Source organism: Convolutriloba macropyga, chromosome 1 (assembly GCF_964194025.1).
Source record: "Convolutriloba macropyga chromosome 1, txConMacr16.3, whole genome shotgun sequence".
In the NCBI taxonomy this organism is placed as follows: Eukaryota; Metazoa; Xenacoelomorpha; order Acoela; family Convolutidae; genus Convolutriloba; species Convolutriloba macropyga.
Window position 1 is genome coordinate 39,541,277 of NC_134468.1, and position 21,369 is coordinate 39,562,645.

Genomic DNA, 21,369 nt, shown 5'->3' on the forward strand with positions numbered 1-21,369 from the left:
TTTTTGTAGTTACCGGTTTTCAAGTCAAAGTGAAGAACCCTCTGAGCTGGTTAGTCCACGCTTAGTGTCTGAGGGTTATTGATGATTTTTCTCCTAAATTATGTCTGTTGTTTGCCCAGTTGAAGTTTTGAGTATTTGGAGACGCTTACGCACAAGGTCATAATTTTTTTGACAGCCCAATTTTCAGCTCCGAAAAAACTCAAAAATAAAAACTTCACTTGATTGTAATTTTAACCCCCAAGAAGAGACCAAATTACATATTGCCAATTTTTAGTGCATACAGTTTTATGTTTATTTATACAGTTGTTTATGATGGGAAAAAGTGTATTATGAGCTATATATTATGGTAATCATTGTTGTTTAGTTGCTCTCAAACAAAATTTGTAGAAATTACATTAGTCCTGTGGTCTTTTTTATTGGATTTTTCGCCTAACCAATTTTTCGTCTGACCCATTTGAGTTTTCGTCCTCAAAAACGGGATAAACTGGTAAAGCTCAGTGGGCATTAAATTCTCTTGGAACATTACGCCTTGCCAGTGCCTAAGAATGCGATTCACCAAACTTTTTTGAGGAGAAAATTTCATGGTGTGAAGGGCTGTGCTTGATCTAAAAGTTTGACCCCCCCCCCCTCAGTCAGCCCCACTATCCTCCAGTCCCCTCCACTCCCCCACCCACTGCTCTCACACACCCCTCCCCCAATGCTAGCATCTCTTATCCCCAGCTGGGTACTACCGAAGACAACCGTTCGCCGGTCGCTTGAGAGCAATTTGCCCGACGTTAGTTGGTTATGTTTGATTTTGTTTCGTTAGCTGACGCTCATTGTGTATCTTGACTTTTCACTCAGAAAACCTGACAAGAATTCTGTTTTGCTATTAATTAATTCACTCATGTTTAATATAAACCCTTTCAATGTCAATGACGAAAAACTACACAATGAGCTCAGAAAACCTGAAAACAAGAATTCTGTTTTACTATTAATTAATTCACTCATGTTTAATATAAACCCTTTCAATGTCAATGTCGCAAAACTACACAATGAGCGCTAAAACATCTGGACTGAGGTCAAACAATGAGTTTAAAGGTTTTTGAAAGAAAAATTTGGAACGTTTCAATTTTTTACTTGAGTGTTTAGAATTGCAAGGGGAAGTCCATCAACTCCATTCTATATGTGCTTCTCTGTAATTTTTCTAAGGTTCTCAATGAAATTTCTCCGGGTTCCTACAATTTTTTTCTGTTCACTTAAAGAGCGTTCATACAGAAATTTAGAAACCGGGATGAGCTAGTTTTAAATTGCTATCAAACAAAGTTTTAGCATTTTTAATAGTCCTGTGGTTTTTATGTGATTTTCCGCTTGATCGATTTTACGTCTATTCCTTTTAACTTTTCGTCCTCAACAACGGGATAAACATATAAAGCCCGGAGGGCATTAAATGGCTGAGCAGCCCTCTTAGAGCCTTACGCCTTACTAGTCTCTAATTATGCGGTTCGCCGAAGCTGTTTGAGGAGACAATATCATGGTCTGAAGTGCTGTTCTTCATCTTAAATGTATCCCCCTTCCCTCCTCCTGACGCTAGTCAGTTAAGTTTTGTAATTCGATTAGAACGAAGACGTTATTGATCAAGAAGCAAATGTATAATGTGGTGCATTGAGACAGATTTCTATAACTGTTACTGCTTGGGAGCTTTGTCTAGAGCGAATATTTAAATGCTCAGTGTCGTTGTAAAAATTCGCCTATGTGTGCAGTGAAAATGATAGGTATAAAGGCGAGAGAAAGTAAGCATAAGTTTATGCGGAGTTTCAAAATCACAAACAAAGGAAGCATCTGAATCTGTTTATGCCCAATATAGTTTTTGCTTTATTTGGTTCGGACTGGAGCATAAAATGCGAAAATACGCATTGGAGAAACTAATTGATGTAGCCCCACTACCTGTTTCAATGGTAAATGATTTCAATGATCGAAAAGTTTCTTCGTTTTTGTTATCAATTGAGCTTCTGCTGGTGTACTTATTTAATTGATTTTCACTCAGTTACTGTAGGGTCTAGAGTCTTTTGCCAATCGGACGAATTAGATGGTGCGAATTCATTTTGAACCAGATAGATTTACCCCAGCTCTACTTCTCGAATACAGTGGACCACTTTATCTGGATTTGTATAACTTAATTTATAAACTTCTTGGCTGAAACAATTCTTGATGACTACTCCTTGTCCGAAACTGTGATAATATTTATAGCAATCCATCACATTTTAATTTTGTTGAGGAACTCTTATTGACCAGAGATAATAACAAATTCTTAATGAAAAAAGTATCAACCAGAATGCCAAAGAGCTGTTTTAGTGGATTTCAAGCTGTGATTTAGAATAATGACCTATATGATTTAGCATACTCATCTAGTACAGAATATTGGTACTTTTTGATGACTGGCATTAACTACTAGTAGAGATGATTTTGTTATGTGTTTTAATTTTTAATTCATTACATTTAGTCGCAAGTCAATAAAAATCTCAGCTTTATTTGCACAGCTCTCGTTTTGTTCACTATTTGTCAAACTAAGTGTATTAATTTATCAGCGTTACAGACCGTTTTATGTAAAGTAGAGTTTAATAGTTTACTGGTTTTTAATCTAACTCCATGTGGAAGAAGCTACGAGAGGCAATCTTTTCACGACCTATCGAGGAGTTGCAGACGATTGTGGAGGATGGGGAGGAAATCAGTCCTAAAGAATTCAGTTCTTACAAGGTAAAAACAAATTATTACCAAGACTGACCCCAACTTTGTTATTGCCTCCATTTTCAAGATGTCAATACATGGCAAAAAAAAAATTAGGTGCTTATATAGAATATGCTCTTGGAGTTTGCCAAAATTGGACATACATCGGCTAACGGATAGATAACCTTTGTCTTCATACTGGGCCTAATTTATGTAGGTACCAGCTGAGAAATTAATATTTTTAAAATACATGATTTTGCGGAACTTATTGCAAGAGCAACCAGTCTCATGAATCAATTGAAAATGGTGATTATTGTTCTTACTAACAACATAGTTATATAATATACCGGGTTTAGTATGATGTTTATACTTCGTTCCTTGTCTCGCAGTGGAAAGGATATTCAGGTAAATTTACGCAAGTCAATGAACACACTCAGAATTGCTCTTTTCTAAATTGCACATTACAATTTGGATTTCACTTGTATCTGACTTCTATTTCCAATTCTGAACTGCATTTGGAAATGCACGATGTATTGGAGAGAAGACCAAAGAGAGTTTTAAAATGATCTCATTTGGTTAAGTCTCACCAATTTTCTGATTTTGTGATTTGTCTTTAGAAAGAAAAAGATTTTACTTTGGAGAACAATTGGGACACGTTTTTCGTTCGGTGTTAAAATTAAATAAGGAAATGTTTACGAACGATGTTTTTAGAACCAATAATTTTAGATGCTAGTCATTTTCCCATTTCTGACACTCTGTGCAATGCATCATATAGGCATCCCGAGCATTTCAGTACTGGACCATTGTAAATCCAGAAACTGTATATAGACGTTTTTTACTCTTGTACATATTCTGTTCATGTCAAAATGTACACTGATCAGTCTTCTTTCAGAGTAAAATTGTACCTTTGATTTTATCTTGACTTGGATCTGACCATAACTATTGTTATGCAATTATCAGCCTGATTAACATTATTGTATAACTATTGCCATCCTAAAAACATTATGTTTTGAACCTGTTTCAGCCCTGATGGTCAGCTTAAACTACACTGTTTCTAAACCGTTTCAGCGCTGATTGTCAGCCTAAAATACTGTTTTTAACATGTTTCAGCGCTGATTGTGCATCACTTGCCAGGCGTTTTTACGCCATGCTACATCACACCGCAGGCATATTTACATCATACTGCAGCACACCACAGGCATATTCACATCATACATCACATCACAGGAAAATTCACGTCATACTACATCACACCACAGGAATATGCACATCATACTACATCACACCTCAGGCATATTCAGATCATACTACATCACACCACAGGCATATTCATGTCATAATACATTGTAAATACACCCGCTAAATGACCCGGGTGATGGTAAATACACCAATTCAGTGACCCTGGAGACCGTGAATACACATGCTAAGTGACCAAGGTGATCGTGAACAGACCTGATAAAAGATCCGGGAGATTGTTAATACACCTGCTAAATGACCCGGAAGCTCGAGATCTTACCTGCTATGGTAATACAATTATGCGAAGGCACGCTCCACGTTGCACCCAAAATGGACCCTTAAAACACCCCTAACGCACTCGCTGTGCCCGGTATCATTATCTAGTATCATCAGCAGTGTGCATACAGTATGCATTATATATGTAGCTGTTTTAACTCATACCCTTTCGTTACAAAATCTATTTTAAAATTTTCACAATACTGTTTTTTACGAGGGAATTACTCTGAACAATCTGAATTGTTGTTCAGGTACTCTTCTGGACTGAATGTCGAATGTTTTTATGTACATAAGCTGTTTCAGTACTGGTTTTACTAGTTAATTTTGAAATAGGCAGGTTCTGTACTTAATTATTCTGGGTGGTCAGCCCGGGCCCCATTGCATCAAAATGCATAGTGCTCCTCAAATGAAAATTACTGGTCAGCTATTATCCGAACAAGCTACAACGCTCGTCTGTCAAACAACCGCACAATCCTTGTACTCGCCTTTAAATGGGAAATATTATAAATATTTTAAAATTAGTGGCAACAACGTTTTGTTTTTTCATTCGAGTGAGTTTTTTTGAACGTGACAAATGCAACAGCTCCTACAGTGCCTATTTAAACAAGAAATAAGAGAGTACTGTTTTCATATAAAGCCTTTGATTGTTAGATCTTTGTTTAGCTTAAAATATTGACCAGAATAAATTTGGGCTAATATGCGTTCTATTTTTTATTTGCGTTCTCTCATCACTAAGCCTTATTAATGTGCGGGCCTATTGACCGTCTAATGATTAATAATTGATTATTTTTTAGTTTTTCACTTGATATTTATTGTCCATTACGTCTTCAAAATGACATGTTTGGATCTCTTCTTAAATTTTTGTGCCTTTTGTTCAAATTGTTTCTTAGTATCATTAATTGAAGGTCTTATATAATTGTTTTTGAAAAAGAAACTAGTATCTTAGTTGGGTTTTTTGACCATTTTGAATTATTGACCCCGATGCTGTTTCTTGTAATAAAAGTAAGGATATTAAAAAAAATAAAACTAATAGCAATACTGGAAAATTATTTGAGAAAGGAGTTATTGTCTCAAAAAATATTTGATTGGCCCTGTAACGCATTGCAATATCTTTTTAAGCGGTTCGTTTATTAATAGCCGCAAAACGATAGCTGAGGCTGTCATTTACCTTCGCTTATTTTTTTTTGTTTCGTCGTCAGGATTTTTGTTACGAGCATGTGACGTCACAATCACTTCACCTCTGCTTTTCGTTCGTTCGTTTATGCAATTTCAACTGAATTGCATGTGTAGCGTCATGTTTCGCTCTTAGTGGAGTGACTTTTTTGCCCATTCGCATGGTTAAATTTTTGTTCACACGTGACTTCCTCACTCATTGAAATTGACTTTTGTTTTTTTAAAGAGATAAGGTCAAGTAATTCTGTACACTCTAATTGCAGGGTACTTGGGTCAGCTAGTCTACACAGCTATTAGTTAAACAGACTTTTAATCAAAATGTAACAGTTCATTGTTTAATAAAAACTAATTTTTTTGGTCGGTCTCTTTTATTGTCATTTTGAGACTGCAGATATACAAATCTACTGCGGCTTTTTTCTGGCAATCTGCCAGATCTTTTTATTTTTAATTTTTTAAATAGATTATCCATTTGAAAATACTGTTCTGTCTTAGTGGAAATAACAATTGATGTAAGGATGTTGGCTGGCCCAAAACAGTTGCTGAGAAGTGCAGAGAGATTAAATTGTGGTTATTGGCCTTCTCTTGGTTTTTTTTATTTCGTCGTTACAACCATATGACGTCACAACTACTTCAAATCTGCTTTTTGTTCATTCGTTCGTGCAGTTTTAACTGAGTTGCGTGCTTGACGTCATTTTTCACTCTTAGTGGAACTAGTTTTATTCAATTGCGTGATTAAGTTTTCGGTCACACGCGACTTACCTCACTCACAAAAATGACTTCCTCACTCTGAAATTGACTTTTCTTTACTTTAGTTCAAAGACATAAGGTCAATTTAATGTGTCTCACTCTAAATGAAGGTTCATTGAGAGCAACAAATAGAGGCAGCAATATTTTATACAGATTCTCAATCAAAATATAACATCTCAGCCTTTAATGAAAAGAGTATTTTTTGGTCTGTCTTTTTTTACTGTTTTTTTGAGAACGCAGATCTACGAAGCTATTGCGGCTATTTTCTGGCAGCCGGTCAGCTGTGTTATTCTGTTAACTTTAGTGTTATCAACGACAGGTACCCTTCAATATTTTTGTGTCTGGAATTAATTTGAGTAGTTAGCAATTTGAAAATTTTTGATTCTGCTTCTTTTTGCAAAAAGCATTTATGATTTTTGAGACTAGTCCTTTTGTTTCATAGTTGCTTTTATTTTATCATTAGTTTCAGTAAAGATTTGTCTCATCAACTTTTAAATGAAGCTACAGTCAATCTGTTTGTAGTCTGAAAGGCAGTATTTTGATCGTCTATAGAATGTTTAAGAACTCAGAAATTAGAAATTTTCTGGAAAGTATCGGTTTTGAGATTTTTTTGTCTATGGTTGCGTTTTTATGTCTGCTTTGTTGACTATCAGATAATCTTTTCCCCATGAGGCTGATAGCTAGGTATATAGTTTGTTCAATCTGTTGGTTTGTGTGGACCTGTCCTGTTATGTTTTTTTAATTCGTCGTACTCCTCATTTTTGTTACGACCATCTGATAACGCGACAAGACGTCAATGAGTGACATTTTTGGTGAGTCGTACCTCTCAGCAGCTGAGTTTTTTCCTTAATCAGATGTTTCCAAGATAAAGTGGTTTCTTATGTGAAATGACATTAGAGTTGTTTTCTCTTTTTGATCTAAACATTTTGATTAGTTCACTTTTTATCCATTCTAGTGACATAAAAAATGACTTTGCTTGCAGTAACATCATTTTTTCCATGTCAGTTTTTAAAATCCATCATAAAATACAATGCATTAACTTCTCTTTAATTATTTTAACTTTTTAATTATTTGAATGCCTCCTATCTCTGCTTCATTTAATTAACGAAATTTTTGTTTTTTTAAATTTTGATTGTATCCAACTGTCCCATGTAAAGATCTCAAACACTTCAAAAAAACTTTCAGCTAAGTTTTGTTTTTAAAAAACCCTGACTCGGTTTTTTGTTTTCAGTCAAAATTTTTCAACAGGAGGCCATTGAAAATCCGTGTTTTGGAGAGATCCCACACTTTAATAATTTGGAAAAGCAAAAAAAGCATCGGAATATGAAGTTCATGTAACAATTTATTTGCACTTTGAAGTAACATTTAAAAAAGTCTTAGCCTTCAGAAACGGTTTCCTTGTCAAGAGTTACATCGGATAATTTCGAATTGCGTTTAGAATTGCAGCATAGTAGTTGTGACCAAGATAACGCAGCTTTTGTCATCTTTGGGTTTTTTTTTCGCACAAATGATAGCAAACCTATTTTTATTCCGATGAATGCTTCTGGGGTTTTCCAAAGGCAATAAAAATTGAATTAGCTTCTTAGAGGAGCTCTTTGAAAGTTTTAAAAAAGTTAATCATTGATTTTGCAATAATTTCTTATCGTTTATATTCCATGTTAAAGAGAAAAGCAGGAAAATCATTTGAAAACCAGGAATATCATTGGAAAACTTTTGCACCTAAGTTTGTACAACTCAAGTTTTTCGTTCTCTTTTGCAGTTCCACTGGATGACATTGATGGTTTTGTTTGTCTTCTTGTGTAGCAAGAGAGATGATTTGATATAGTTGCTACGTAAAGTACAGTACAGAAAGTTTTTTATACAGTTTGTTGACAATTTCGCACTGTTTTCACTGACACGTTTAAACTGCTTTTTAAAACCGTACTCTTAATGATCCATCAAATTGTTTCTATTGTGACTTGAAAAAATTGTTTTTAATAGTACCCCCTGCGCCACCCCTCCCATTTTGTGAAATGATATTGTTCGTGATTGAAATAATGTTGTCTTTAGTTTTCAGACTATAGATGGGATATAATTACATAATATCGAAACATGAAGATATCAGCAATCCAAGCAGAAATATTCGTCAAGTAACCGTTTAGAGTTTAAGTCTGATTATCGAGATTCTGCGACACTAAAAACAACAAAAACTGTCGTTTTATGCCAAGGGCGCAAATGCAACGTATTTCATTTTATTGACTGCAACACACCTCTTGTTCATTCCAAAAATGCGAATTCAATTTAGAGATTATATAAGTCTTTTTTATTAATAAATGATTGCCATTTTTTGTTAAAAGAAATGTTCTTCGGGAAACGCTTCGTTGTTTTTTTTGTTATCAAGCTTTATTTTCACAAATTTGTTTAATTGCATGCAAATATTGTCAGTTGTATAATTTTTTCAAGCCATTTGGAATACGATAGTTGCTTCACCGTTTGAATTTGAAATTTGAATTATTAACATCGATATATTTGGCAATGCTTATTTTATTTTTTTGAACGTCCTTATCAAGAAAGCCACTTTTTTTTTTACCTGGTTCCAGTTGGTTGAACTTTTGATTTGAGAGAGGTTGATAATTCTGTCAGCTTTTATTAGAATTTTTGAGTTGTGATGGTTTCAGCCGCTGCGAGGTAAAAAAAGCTCTGATTTAAATTCCCGACGACTGTCTAGAACAATTGGCGGTGTCTTCCGAGTTCATTTTGCTTTGTTTTGACATGCACGGACCTAAATATATAATTTCAGCCCCCAAATGGCCGCAAACCTTTGAAACTCTACACCACTAAAGATGGACTTCTGATAGAGACAACTCGAAAACATCGCCATAGGCCCTCTCTTCCTAATCCCGCAACAAACTCCTCGTCATCGATTCCGTTCTCTCTTGAAAATGAAAGTGAGAGCACAGCGACAGGGCAGATGGACAGGGCCAGGAGGCAGATGCGAGAGAGGGTACTCAACAAAACTGGGATGCCGGACATCCAGGGAAAACTTAGGGAAAGTCCACTGTTTCCAAGACGACCTTACATCAGGCCGTAAGATTTTTGAACCATTTTTCCATTAAGAAATTCTCCATTTTGTTTTCATACGGCTTGTTCATTTTAAGCAAATGCGTGTTGTCAAGTTATGAATAAACAGAATACATTAAATACAATTGCCTGAACAGATAGATTAACAGCTGGTGTTGATCTGTATCATAGGGCTTGCGCCATAAATAATTTGGCTCTAAGACTCGCTCGCTTTCAATCTTGCGGATTAAATTGGCTAGCAGACACCTTTTTCCACAATCCAAGGGACTGCCGGAATCCCGTAGAATTGTTTTTGCCATATGAATGTCAACAGATTTGAATGTGTATAATTTCAGGCGCGTCGACACAACAGTAGTTATTGCAACCAAATCTAAAGGCAATCCATTGAACCCGAGCGACCCAAACATGACTAAATCCAATGCGTCGGAAACCAAGAAACTTAGCGCCTCGACTACAAACATCCCTAAGTTAGACGTTGTAGCTACCAGCATCGACGAAGCCTCCCAATTGCGAACAGTTTCGGGAGCTGTGGATGATTCTAAGACGGGCAAAGTTGGTCATAAAGTGAGAGTGCGGGACGTGAAAAACAATTCATCGGCGCCCTTGCCTGAAGCGCAGCGTAGGAATAATCTCAAAGATATAGGTATGTGAGAATTACATAGGTCAGTTCTCTTCCTACTTCAGTTGACCCCCTCTCCCTAAATGATAGCCGAGCTATATGACCTCTAAATGATCCTAGAATCAAGAAGAACTTTCTTTTTAAGGTTTTAATTATAGCTGCGAAGCTGTAAGCTGAGCGAAGCTATATTGCGGTGCTCTTGGTTTTTTACGACTCGAAGAGGAGTATTGGTTTTCTTAAGGTTTTTACGACTCGAAGAGGAGTATTGGTTTTCTCTCGGTTTTTTTTTACCGGAAGTACTATTCGTTCAGACGCTGTTTTGACCTTAAAGCGAAAGTGAGAAAAATTGCCGTGTGAACTAATTTTTTCTGAGCGAGAGAAGTTTTTTGATCATGCGCTGCGTTTAGTGAATGAGTTTTTGACTTTGAAAAGTAGTTTTTGACTGAATGGCACATATAGATAACCGTTTTTAGCCGTTTTTTCGTCTAAGTGGCCCATTTTTTGCTTGTAATTTGGTTTTTTGTTGAAATGATTTTTATTCGATGCTATATTGAAAGGTAAACCTTGGAAATTAGTAGCACAGTGTTTTGCAGAGCCTGAAAACGCGTTTCAAGTTCAAAATTGGCATAAATTTCTTGATTTTTTAATTAATTTTTGGCCTTTTTCCTATTATTTTCTTCATTTTTGGATCTTTTAGCCGTCTTTTTTATCAAAAATTAGTTAATATGGCAACTTCTCTTTGATAATTCATATACTCAACGCGTCTTTCTACCTCGATGTAATTTTGTTTTATAAAATTTACATATGCTAATCCGATTTTGGTAGTTTTTTTCCTATTTTTCTCAGTTTTTTGTCTGTATTTTGGTTTTAATTACTAGAATTATTCTTTTTGTGCAACATGAGGGTCCTTAATTTCTTTTCAATAAAAACTTCAATAATTTTTTAGCGTTAAATTTTTGAAAATTAGTTAATTTTTTTTTATAAATGCAGTCCTAAAAATTTTTTGACCTTTTTTTTTGCAAAATGTTTCAATGTTTCGTATGTTTGATTTCTGCTTTTTCTTTTTTTTTGATCTGTTCAGGAGGATAGATTTTGGTCTCGGATGTATCGTTGTATTTCCTATGTCTCGAATGCTGAAAAGTGAAATGGTGTTAGTTTTTCTTGTTTTTTTAAATTTGATTTTTAAACATTCAAAACTTTTAAACCTTGATTTGAACTTTCAAAAATCAAGAATTAGTCTTTGTTACGGTGTTCCTTACATTGTGTCCATATTGTTCACATACTAGCTTGTATCATTCTAGCTCTCTCCATCACCTACCTTTTTACTGGTTTTATTGATTTTTTCAGTTATTAACAAATTGAATGATTTCGGCTTTTTCTTAGATTTTCGTCATGTCTTTGGGTTGCAATTGATTTCATTCAACATAAGGCAGTACTAAGAGTGTACTAGAAAGCCTTTTCCAGAATTGCTACTTATTACTTCTTATTGTATTTTTTCCGAACTTGGTATTGTTCTTAAACATTTTTTTGCCTTTAAATTATACTCGGTTGCTTTTCTATGATTATTTTTCTTTTTGAATTAGTTTGAAATCATGTTGTCTAGCATATATACGAGAAGAACAAAGTATATTTTGTTTTTGCTTTAATTGCAGTGATGAGAAATCGAACTGTAGTAGTTTTCTGATTCTTAACTTTGAGCATTATTTTTTGAAAAATTTAGTTTAGTTTCTAAGTTATTATTATCTGCCGTTTGCTTTAGCGATCTTTTTGAGATTAGAATCATGAATTATTTGAGGGCAGTTGATAGCCCTGTCAACTTTCTGAGACTATCAGTGTTTTGACTATCCTAATTATTTTGCACTTATCCTTACCAAACGTTTTCAATAATAAATATTTTTGCGGCATTTTGTTTCTCTTGGTGAGAGAGGTTTTCACCAATTTTAAGATCAGACCGGGGGGGATGGTGGGGTAATGAGTTTATTGTTTATTAAAAAAGGTAATGGTTTCAGCTGCAATTAATTTTTTTGTCAAGATTTTACGCTTCGAATCGCTTCCGGAATTCTTCCGGCTATGTTTTTTTTACAGGAAGCAGATTTGTTCACAAGGCATTTTGACCTAAAAGCGAAACTGAGAAAAGCTGTCTCGGTGAACAGATTTTCGCTAAGCGAGAGAAGTTTTTTGATCATGCGCTTCGTTTAGTGAATGACTTTTTGGCTTTGAAAAGTAGTTTTTGACTGAATGGCACATATAGATAACCGTTTTTAGCCGTTTTTTGGACTAAATGGCCCAATTTTTTTGCTTTTAATTTGGTTTCATATAGAAATAAAGTTTATTCGATACTATATTGAAATGTCAACCTCGAAAATTGATACCACAGTGTTTTGCAGAGCCTGAAAATGCGTTTCAAATTGAAAATTGGCACATATTTCTTGATTTTTTAGTTAATTCTTGGCTTTTTTTCTATTATTTTCTTCGTTTTTGGATCTTCTAACCGTCTTTTTTATTAAAAATTAGTTAATATGGCAACTTCTTTTTGATAATTCATATACTCAACGCCTCTTTCTACCTCGATGTAATTTTGTTTTATAAAATTTACATATGCTAATCCGCTTTTGGTAGCTTTTCCGATTTTCGTCAGTTTTTTTGTTTGTTTTTTTTTGGTTGTAATTGCTAAAAATAGTCTTTTTGTGCAACATGAGGGACTTTAATTTCCTTTCAATAAAAATTCAATCATTTTTTGGCGTTAGGTTTTTGAAAAACATTTAAAACTTTTTCATAATTGTTGGCTTAAAAGTGTTTTGACCATTTTTTTTGCAGAATGTTTCAATTTTTCGTATTTATGAATTCTGCCTTTTCCTATTTTCTGTTCTCTTCAGGAGAATAAATCTTTGTATCGGATGATTAGTTATCTTTTATATGTCTTGAAAGCTGAACAATGAAATGTATTCGTTTTTCCTGAATTTTTTATTGATTTTTAACTTTCAAAAATCAAGAATGTGTTTTTGTTACGGTGTTCCTTACATTGTGCCCATATTCTTCACATTCTAGTTATTATCTTTCTATCTTTGTCATGGCACCTAAATTTATTTTCGGTATATTGATTTTTTCAGTTGTTAAAAATGAATGATTTTCGTCAGAAAATGCTTTTTAGATTTTCGTCATTTCTTTGGTTTGCATTTGATTGCATTCAAAAAAAGGCAGTACTGAGAGTTTGATAGCAAGCCTTTTCCGCAATTTCCACATAAGACTATATACTGCAACTTTGTTTCGGCCTTGGTATTAAATCAAAAGATTTTTTGCCTTTGAATATTCTTCTGCTGCTTATGTCTTTTCTATGATCAATTTAATTTTTGAATTAGAATGAAATCATGTTGTTTAGCATTTGTACAAGGAACAAGTGTGTGTTGTTTTTTGTCTTAATCGCAGTGATTAGAAGTGTAATTATAGGTGTTTCTTGATTCTTAAATTTGAGCTTTCTTTTTTGAAAAGATTTAACATAGTTTTTTTTAACTTAGATTTTTATCTGCCGTTTGCTTTCGCGATCTTTTTCAGATTAAAATCATGAATTATTTGAGGGCAGTTGATAGCCTTGTCAGCTTTTTCAGTCTACCACCTTCTTGACCACTTTAATTATTTCGGTTTTTTAACGTTACCAAACGTTTTCAATGATATAAAATTTTGCTGCATTTTGTTTCTCTTGGTGACAGTGGTTTAAGTTTCACCAATTTTTCGAGCAGACCTGGAGAGGTAGTGAGTTAATGGTTTAATACAAAAAGTAGTGGCTTCCGCTGCAATTACGGTTTTGTTAGTGAAGTTTTGATGCTTCGAGTCGCTTCCGGAATTCTTCCGGCTATGTTTTTTACGACTCGAAGAGGAGTATTGGTTTTCTTAAGTTTTTTTTACAGGAAGCAGATTTGTTCACGCGGCATTTTGACCTAAAAGCGAAACTGAGAAAAGCTGTCTCGGTGAACAGATTTTCGCTAAGCGAGAGAAGTTTTTCGATCATGCGCTTCGTTTAGTGAATGACTTTTTGACTTTGAAAAGTAGTTTTTGACTGAATGGCACATATAGATAACCGTTTTTAGCCGTTTTTTGGACTAAAATGGCCCAATTTTTTTGCTTTTAGTTTGGTTTCATAGAGAAATAAAGTTTATTCGATACTATATTGAAATGTCAACCTCGTAAATTGATACCACAGTGTTTTGCAGAGCCTGAAAATGCGTTTCAAATTGAAAATTGGCACATATTTCTTGATTTTTTAGTTAATTCTTGGCTTTTTTTCTATTAATTTCTTCGTTTTTGGATCTTTTAACCGTCTTTTTTATCAAAAATTAGTTAATATGGCAACTTCTCTTTGATAATTTATATACTGAACGCCTCTTTCTACCTCGATGTAATTTTTTTTATAAAATTTACATATGCTAATCCGCTTTTGGTAGCTTTTCCGATTTTCGTCAGTTTTTTTGTTTGTTTTTTTTTGGTTGTAATTGCTAAAAATAGTCTTTTTGTGCAACATGAGGGACTTTAATTTCCTTTCAATAAAAATTCAATCATTTTTTGGCGTTAGGTTTTTGAAAAACATTTAAAACTTTTTCATAATTGTTGGCTTAAAAGTGTTTTGACCATTTTTTTTGCAGAATGTTTCAATTTTTCGTATTTATGAATTCTGCCTTTTCCTATTTTCTGTTCTCTTCAGGAGAATAAATCTTTGTATCGGATGATTAGTTATCTTTTATATGTCTTGAAAGCTGAACAATGAAATGTATTCGTTTTTCCTGAATTTTTTATTGATTTTTAACTTTCAAAAATCAAGAATGTGTTTTTGTTACGGTGTTCCTTACATTGTGCCCATATTCTTCACATTCTAGTTATTATCTTTCTATCTTTGTCATGGCACCTAAATTTATTTTCGGTATATTGATTTTTTCAGTTGTTAAAAATGAATGATTTTCGTCAGAAAATGCTTTTTAGATTTTCGTCATTTCTTTGGTTTGCATTTGATTGCATTCAAAAAAAGGCAGTACTGAGAGTTTGATAGCAAGCCTTTTCCGCAATTTCTACAGAAGAATATTTACTGCAATTTTGTTCCGGCCTTGGTATTAAATCAAAAGGTTTTTTGCCTTTGAATATTCTTCTGCTGCTTATGTCTTTTCTATGATCAATTTACTTTTTGAATTAGAATGAAATCATGTTGTTTAGAATTTGTACAACAAGGAACAAGTGTGTTTTGTTTTTTGTCTTAATCGCAGTGATTAGAAGTGTAATTATAGGTGTTTTCAGATTCTTAAATTTGAGCTTTCTTTTTTGAAAAGATTTTACTTAGTTTTTTTTAACTTAGATTTTTATCTGCCGTTTGCTTTCGCGATCTTTTTCAGATTAAAATCATGAATTATTTGAGGGCAGTTGATAGCCTTGTCAGCCTTTTCAGTCTACCACTTTCTTGACCACTTTAATTATTTCGGTTTTTTAAGGTTACCAAACGTTTTCAATGATATAAAATTTTGCTGCATTTTGTTTCTCTTGGTGACAGTGGTTTAAGTTTCACTAATTTTTCGAGCAGACCTGGAGAGGCAGTGAGTTAATGGTTTAATACAAAAAGTAGTGGCTTCCGCTGCAATTACGGTTTTGTTAGAGAATTTTTGATGCTTCGAGTCGCTTCCGGAATTCTTCCGGCTATGTTTTTTGTTTCGTCATCTGACGCTCTTTTTTCGTTTTACATTTGTTCACACAACAAAACTGAAAAAGTCAAATTTTCTGAATTACTTCTTCCTCTCACTAACGGCATTTGCGCGCGTGACGTCATTTCTCACTCGCTTTAGCAAAAGTTTTTAGGTGATTTGCATGATTAGATTTCGATCATAAGTGACTTACCTCACTCAAAAAAATGACTTTTGCACTTTAAAACTTAAGTTTAAATTGAATTTGTTTAAGGTCAAAGGAACTCATTTGTGCAGTAAAGGTCCCTAATAAGAGGCTTCTGCAGAATGAATTTTAACAAGCTTTATTAATTTATCGCTGAATGTTTTTTACCCAGTTCTTTGAGCGGCGTCAATTTTTTTTTTCAATTTAGATCTGTATCTGTTTCCTTCTCTATTATATGGCACGCAGGTCTATTCTTTGGCAGCTATTCCGGCAATCTGCCGGCTATGTTTCTTTACAAATTTTTGCTCATCTTTTTTTTGCTCTCTTCTTACATTCTTATTTTTTTGTCTAGGCTACGACAGTACTGTGGCTCTACAGTCGCAGATCTTTTCACCGGTCATTTTAGCCGAGGTGCATTCTGTACAAGAAACTTTGGGTTTTCAAACTTTTGGTCACAACTTTTTAATGATCATGATCTATCACACTTTTCTTTCCGTTAATTGAGTCTGCATTGAGCTTAAACTTGCAATTTAAAGTCGTTATCGCTTTAGAAAGTTGTTGCCCTAGATTTTACTAGATATTATTTTCTGGTAAAAGACATTATGCTCCCGGTGTTTTGACTTCAGCATCCTTTAAGCTGAGTGAGGTGATGTATTGCCTTAGGGCGCTTTTGGTGAGAGCCGAATTTGTTTTTAAATGATTGAGGCTTTGATTTCGATCGCTTCTGAAACTGGTAAGAGATATCCCGTATGTTTGAAAACCTAAGGGAGATGTCTTGGGTTAGGAGGTGTTGGTTGAGGCGGAGTGATGGATGGACTGATTTATTAGAAGGTGCTTTTCTTTTTTTTGTTATCTGCTGTGATTATCAACATTGTTTGGCCCCACATAATTTTTTTTAGAAATGTGGAGTTGATTTGTGCAGTTTGACGAAAAACAGTCTCTTTTTTCGAAAGAAAAGTTTCCTATTTAACTATAATAACTTTTTAAAGTTCTCTGATGCGCTATAACCGTCAGCACCAGGATAAAATTAAACCTTTCCTATGAGAACATTCTTTGGACATTCCTGGTCAATTCAAATATCGAATTGAATTGAAATTTTCCAAAAATCTGTGCTAAAGATGACTATAAAGGGAGAAACCGTAGAGCTTAGAAAGTTTTTGCAGAGTTCAGCTCATTCACCGTTACGGCTTCGATCAAATTTTCCTATGCATTCAACTCATATCTCTGTGCTTCCCCCCATCTCTCTACCTAGTAAAGATTTAAACTCTTGGTGTTGGTTGCCAATGCTAACAATATTGCAGAAACTAGTATTCGTTTTTAACAGATAATCAGCCTGAAGAGGAACCAATGGTATTTGAGAAGAAGTGCATAGATGGCAACACTGTGAAGTTCGCTTCCAGGCCTTCCAAATGTGCGTGGTCTATCCATCCTGTTTATAAGTGGGAGGCCCCATCTTTTTTCCAGCGAGCTTTCCTGCCCAGTCTAGACAGCCTCGAGACACTGCTCAATAAACAGGTCAGATGAATCTCTAATTGATTTAAGATTTTAAAACTTACGAAATGTTCTAGCTGAAAATCTTGAATCTACAATACGATGCAAATAAATCTTGTAAAAATGTCTCGAAGAATAAAGGTTAAGTTTTAAAATTCTAATCCAATTTTTCGTTTCAAGTAACATTTGAGCCCAAGTTGAAAAGTTCTCAAAAATTATGAGAAAAATGAAGTTAACCAAATCGTGAACTCCAGAATCCGCAGAATATTTGGAAACGAACTTGTTACCTTCTAGCATGAAGCTAAGTCAATTGATAAAAAGGTATGCCGCTAAGTTTTTCCCCGAGTTTTTGAGTAGCGCATTTTCTTTGTGGCTGATCAGTTCAGTGAATCCAAGTTGTCCCGCACTCTTCTCCCACCTATTATACTATTAAAAAGGAATGTGAGCTGAGCGAAGTGATTGTGAGACTATTATCGGTCTCATCGTGGTCATCCTAAGAATCCAAACAAATTGAATTACATTTGAGCGCTGTGTTTTTAAGACTTGAAGAAGATTAATGGAAGAGTGTCTTTTTTAAACAGTAATTTTCTGGGAGTGAATTTGAAACAGGAGTTCTAGTGCCGCACTTGCTAAAATTTGCAGCTCAATAAATTGAAAGACTGGAGCAAAGAGAGAGTAGTTATTTTTTTAAACCGCTGTTTTTGTGAGAGCAAGAAAAGATGTGAAAAATCTCTAAGCGAACAAATTATGGTCTTGATTGCGGAAAACAATTTTTGGTTTCTATTTGTAATTGAACTATATAAGAAAGTGGTTGAATTTTTTCCTGAAGATTGTTGTTTTCTCATCTTTGATGCGTTCTGGCAGTTTTTATTGGTTATTTGGAGGTCTGTTTTTTAGTAAAGAGGGCTCCGAGTCGTTTCCCGTTTTGTTCCGGTTATGTTTTTTTGTTAAAAGGTTTAAATAGTCCATAAAAAATTTAAAAGTTGCTCTGGTCTCATGTTGAGCTTTTTTTGGTTTTACACCAATTTGAAAGTTTCTCAACTTCTTTGACGGGTTTTGGCTACTTCCAAGATTCTTGCTTATTGTTTTTTATTGTTTTCATTGAGCATTGATTCAAAACTTATAGTTTACAGGTAGTTTTTCTTATCGATGGGATCACAAAGCAGTTGCTCAAAGCAGTTTTGTAATTATTGCACGGAACAATGAAAAAATATATATAAATTTTTGCCATCTGAGTGGATTTTTTTTGCATTTTTGTTAAAATTTGAACTTTATGAGCCTATTATGCTTAAATAATATTGTATAAGCGTTTCAACATTTGTATTTTCATGAAATAAAGTATTTGTTTATCTTCGTCTCGGTATTATATGAAAAACTAATTGAAGTTTTTTAATTTATAATTTAACCTACTTTTTGACTAAATTTATTGTTGTTTTCTGACCATAATTGGCGTTTCTAACCTATATTGATGATATTGTGATGTAAGAGGCTTTTTGGATGCTAAAATTGAGAATTTTTGTTGCTTGTTTAAAATTTGTGAACATTTAACTTTTGTCAATTTGTCCGTTTTTACTTATTATCTTAGACATTATGGCGGATTTTTGCGTGCTTAAATTTTTATGAGCAATTGATTAATTACAATTGCCAGCGACCAATTAACCAAACGAGTTTTTTGCTTGTTTAATTTTTTTAGTTTTGGCTATTTTTCCTAAATATTATTTGAATGTGATTGCTTTTTCTCTTCGCTTGATTTGTTCTACTTGATATATATTGTGCTAAAGTTTTTTTCGAAAAAAATTCTTCGATTCGTTTCCGGAATTCTTTCGGCTATGATTGTTTTTTAAAGATTATCCAAAGTTGTCGTTCTTTTATGAAGTGAGGTTTGAGTGTTGATTTTTATCACGCTCAAACTGTTAGTGGAGCAAACACGCGAGCGTTTTTGAGGAAACAATGTTTTTTACTATTCTACAGGGAGAAAACGGTGCTGTATGCTGCAGTTTGAATTCTGTTTTCATTGTTTTTTTTCAAATTTTTTTTGATCGGTTTCTTAATAAATGGTATTCCAAAACCTGTACTCGTCTTTTCTGTTGTTGTATGTTTTGGTTCAGTGAAAATTCATTGAATTGTAATTCAAGACTTGTCTTGCGATGTCTTTTTAATTTGTTCTTTTTTGTTGCGATCACTTTAGTTTTCGCGCAGAGGTCATGGAGTTACATTTTCATTAAATTCTACCACTCTGCTACTGAAACTGATTTTGCGTGCGTGATGTGATGCCTTTTGCTACACTTTGATTTGAGTTTTTAGTTCAATCCTGTGATGAATTTTTTTTTATACATCACTTGCCTAACTAAAGAAAATGACTTCTGCACTCACTTTTCAAATCCAAATTGAGAATCTAAACTCTAATTGAAATTGAATATATCTCACCCTAGCTCCTTATCAAAATTTAAATTAGAAAATGTTTAGTGCGCGCAAGATTATGATTTCTGTTATTAATCTCTAAAGATCAAGTATTTCCGGATCTATTCTGTTTCCCCCATCTTAGTGAGCATACATTTTTTATGACTCCCAGGCGTACGTGCTATTTTCTTACATAGTAACGTGCTATATAACAACATATAATTTGTAACTGGGGGTCATTAAAAACACTGGAGGCAAAACAGAATAGATCTGTTTTTTCTTTTAGGTTCTAATAGAAGGGGAGTTGACCTATCTGCTCGGCTGTGTTCGTGCATCACATTTTGGATCATCAACCAACCCTGGCTTCTACATCACATCTGGTTTCTACATCTGGGTGACCGATTTCGACGCGCCAGAATTGATATCCTCGCGAAAACTGCGTGTTAAGTTAGAAATCCATGGCATTAAAAAGACAGAAGTCAATTCAGACGATATCTATGTGCGCGTTTATCAACTATCTAAAGTTGATCATGGTCTCATTGGAAGAGTTCATGAAATGATATTTCCAAATACGGAAACCGAACTAAAACCGGACCTTAAAGGTGAAACCAAATTAAAAATAAACAGTTCAGACGGTGTTCTGAGAGAAAGTTCAAAAGATGACAGTTCTTCCGCTGCAGAGGTAATAAAAGTGACTTCATTAAATAGCAGCTTGACTTCAGTGAAGAAAATCTCAAACTCAAGCAATCGGAACATGAACTTCATACGCGAACTAGACGAAAAATCCGAACAACGTCGTAACCAATCAAAAGACAGTTCGATTTCAACAGAATTTAGTAGCAAAGCAAACCAGTTTTTCCCGACCTCAATTAAAATAGATGTCACCAAAATTTTCAGCCACAGAAGGAGACCTTCAGACATTCAATTATGGGTGACATTGGAAAGAATTGACCCGCAGAGTGGGAATCAAAATAGTAGTTTATTAGGTAATAAAAAGAGCATGGGTCTACCTCCTTTTCTTAAATTTAAAGGCGTGCAGTTTATATACGAAAGAGCACTTGTTATGAACAAGAATTGAAACTTTGTCTATATATCAGTAATCTCTCTTATTTTAAAATTATCATGATCAAGCTTTTTCTGTTTTGTGAGAAAAAATTTGGGGCCTAGCGCAACTGTATTTGAACTTAGAACTTCGTAAGGTCATTTCATAGATGAAAACCGTGCTGATACTATGTGAAGCTTTTCCCACGACCTTCTTATTAAGGCCGTACTAAGGTTTCTAGGTTACCGTATTAAGGCTGCCGTGAGTAATAAAATAGCCAAACAACTGTTGGAAAGCATAGTTGGGAACTGACTTTTTCAGGTTTGTTAATAACTTTTTGAGGAGTAAGATTATTGTGGTTTTCGCTCTTTTTACATTGCGGGCTTGGGGCACTAGTTGGGGGGCACTATAATAAATGGAAAAAATGATCTAACACGGCGAATAATCGTGCGTGTAGAGTTGAAAGAGTTAACAAATAATGGTCTAAAATATTTATAAACGAATTGCTTAATCATCACAATAGACGCACCTAATTAGAGAGGATATACTGAACTGATATAACTCGAATAAAACTTCATTTCAATCCATACTTCATTTCATTAAATCACAAAAATATCGAACGGACTTAAAGTAAACTTTAGTCTTTAGTGTACGAGAGGCGCACTTCTTGTAGAACAGAGACAAATATTGGTCAAATGTCATAGTTTCTTAATTTGACCTGTTGCTGGAAAAGGCCCTAGTTTGGACATTGGACCGT

General features: G+C 34.3%; 1 protein-coding gene across 1 annotated transcript; it reads left to right on the top strand.

Moving 5' to 3' along the window:
* Window positions 1–2,482: 2,482 nt before the first annotated feature.
* Window positions 2,483–20,705, top strand: LOC142348815 (uncharacterized). The gene is made up of 5 exons (XM_075400338.1): window positions 2,483–2,736; window positions 8,918–9,204; window positions 9,534–9,841; window positions 17,004–17,194; window positions 19,857–20,705. Exons 1-5 carry the CDS (start codon window positions 2,629–2,631, stop codon window positions 20,646–20,648), a joined length of 1,686 nt encoding a protein of 561 aa, XP_075256453.1. The 5' UTR covers window positions 2,483–2,628; the 3' UTR covers window positions 20,649–20,705.
* The last annotated feature ends 664 nt before the right edge of the window (window positions 20,706–21,369 follow it).

Coding starts and splice junctions, on each gene's coding strand:
- LOC142348815 (XM_075400338.1), top strand. CDS start 2,629: ATGTGGAAGAAGCTACGAGAGGCAATCTTTTCACGACCTATCGAGGAG. Junction 2,737..8,917: donor AAGAATTCAGTTCTTACAAG/GTAAAAACAAAT, acceptor ATATAATTTCAG/CCCCCAAATGGCCGCAAACC. Junction 9,842..17,003: donor GAATAATCTCAAAGATATAG/GTATGTGAGAAT, acceptor CGTTTTTAACAG/ATAATCAGCCTGAAGAGGAA.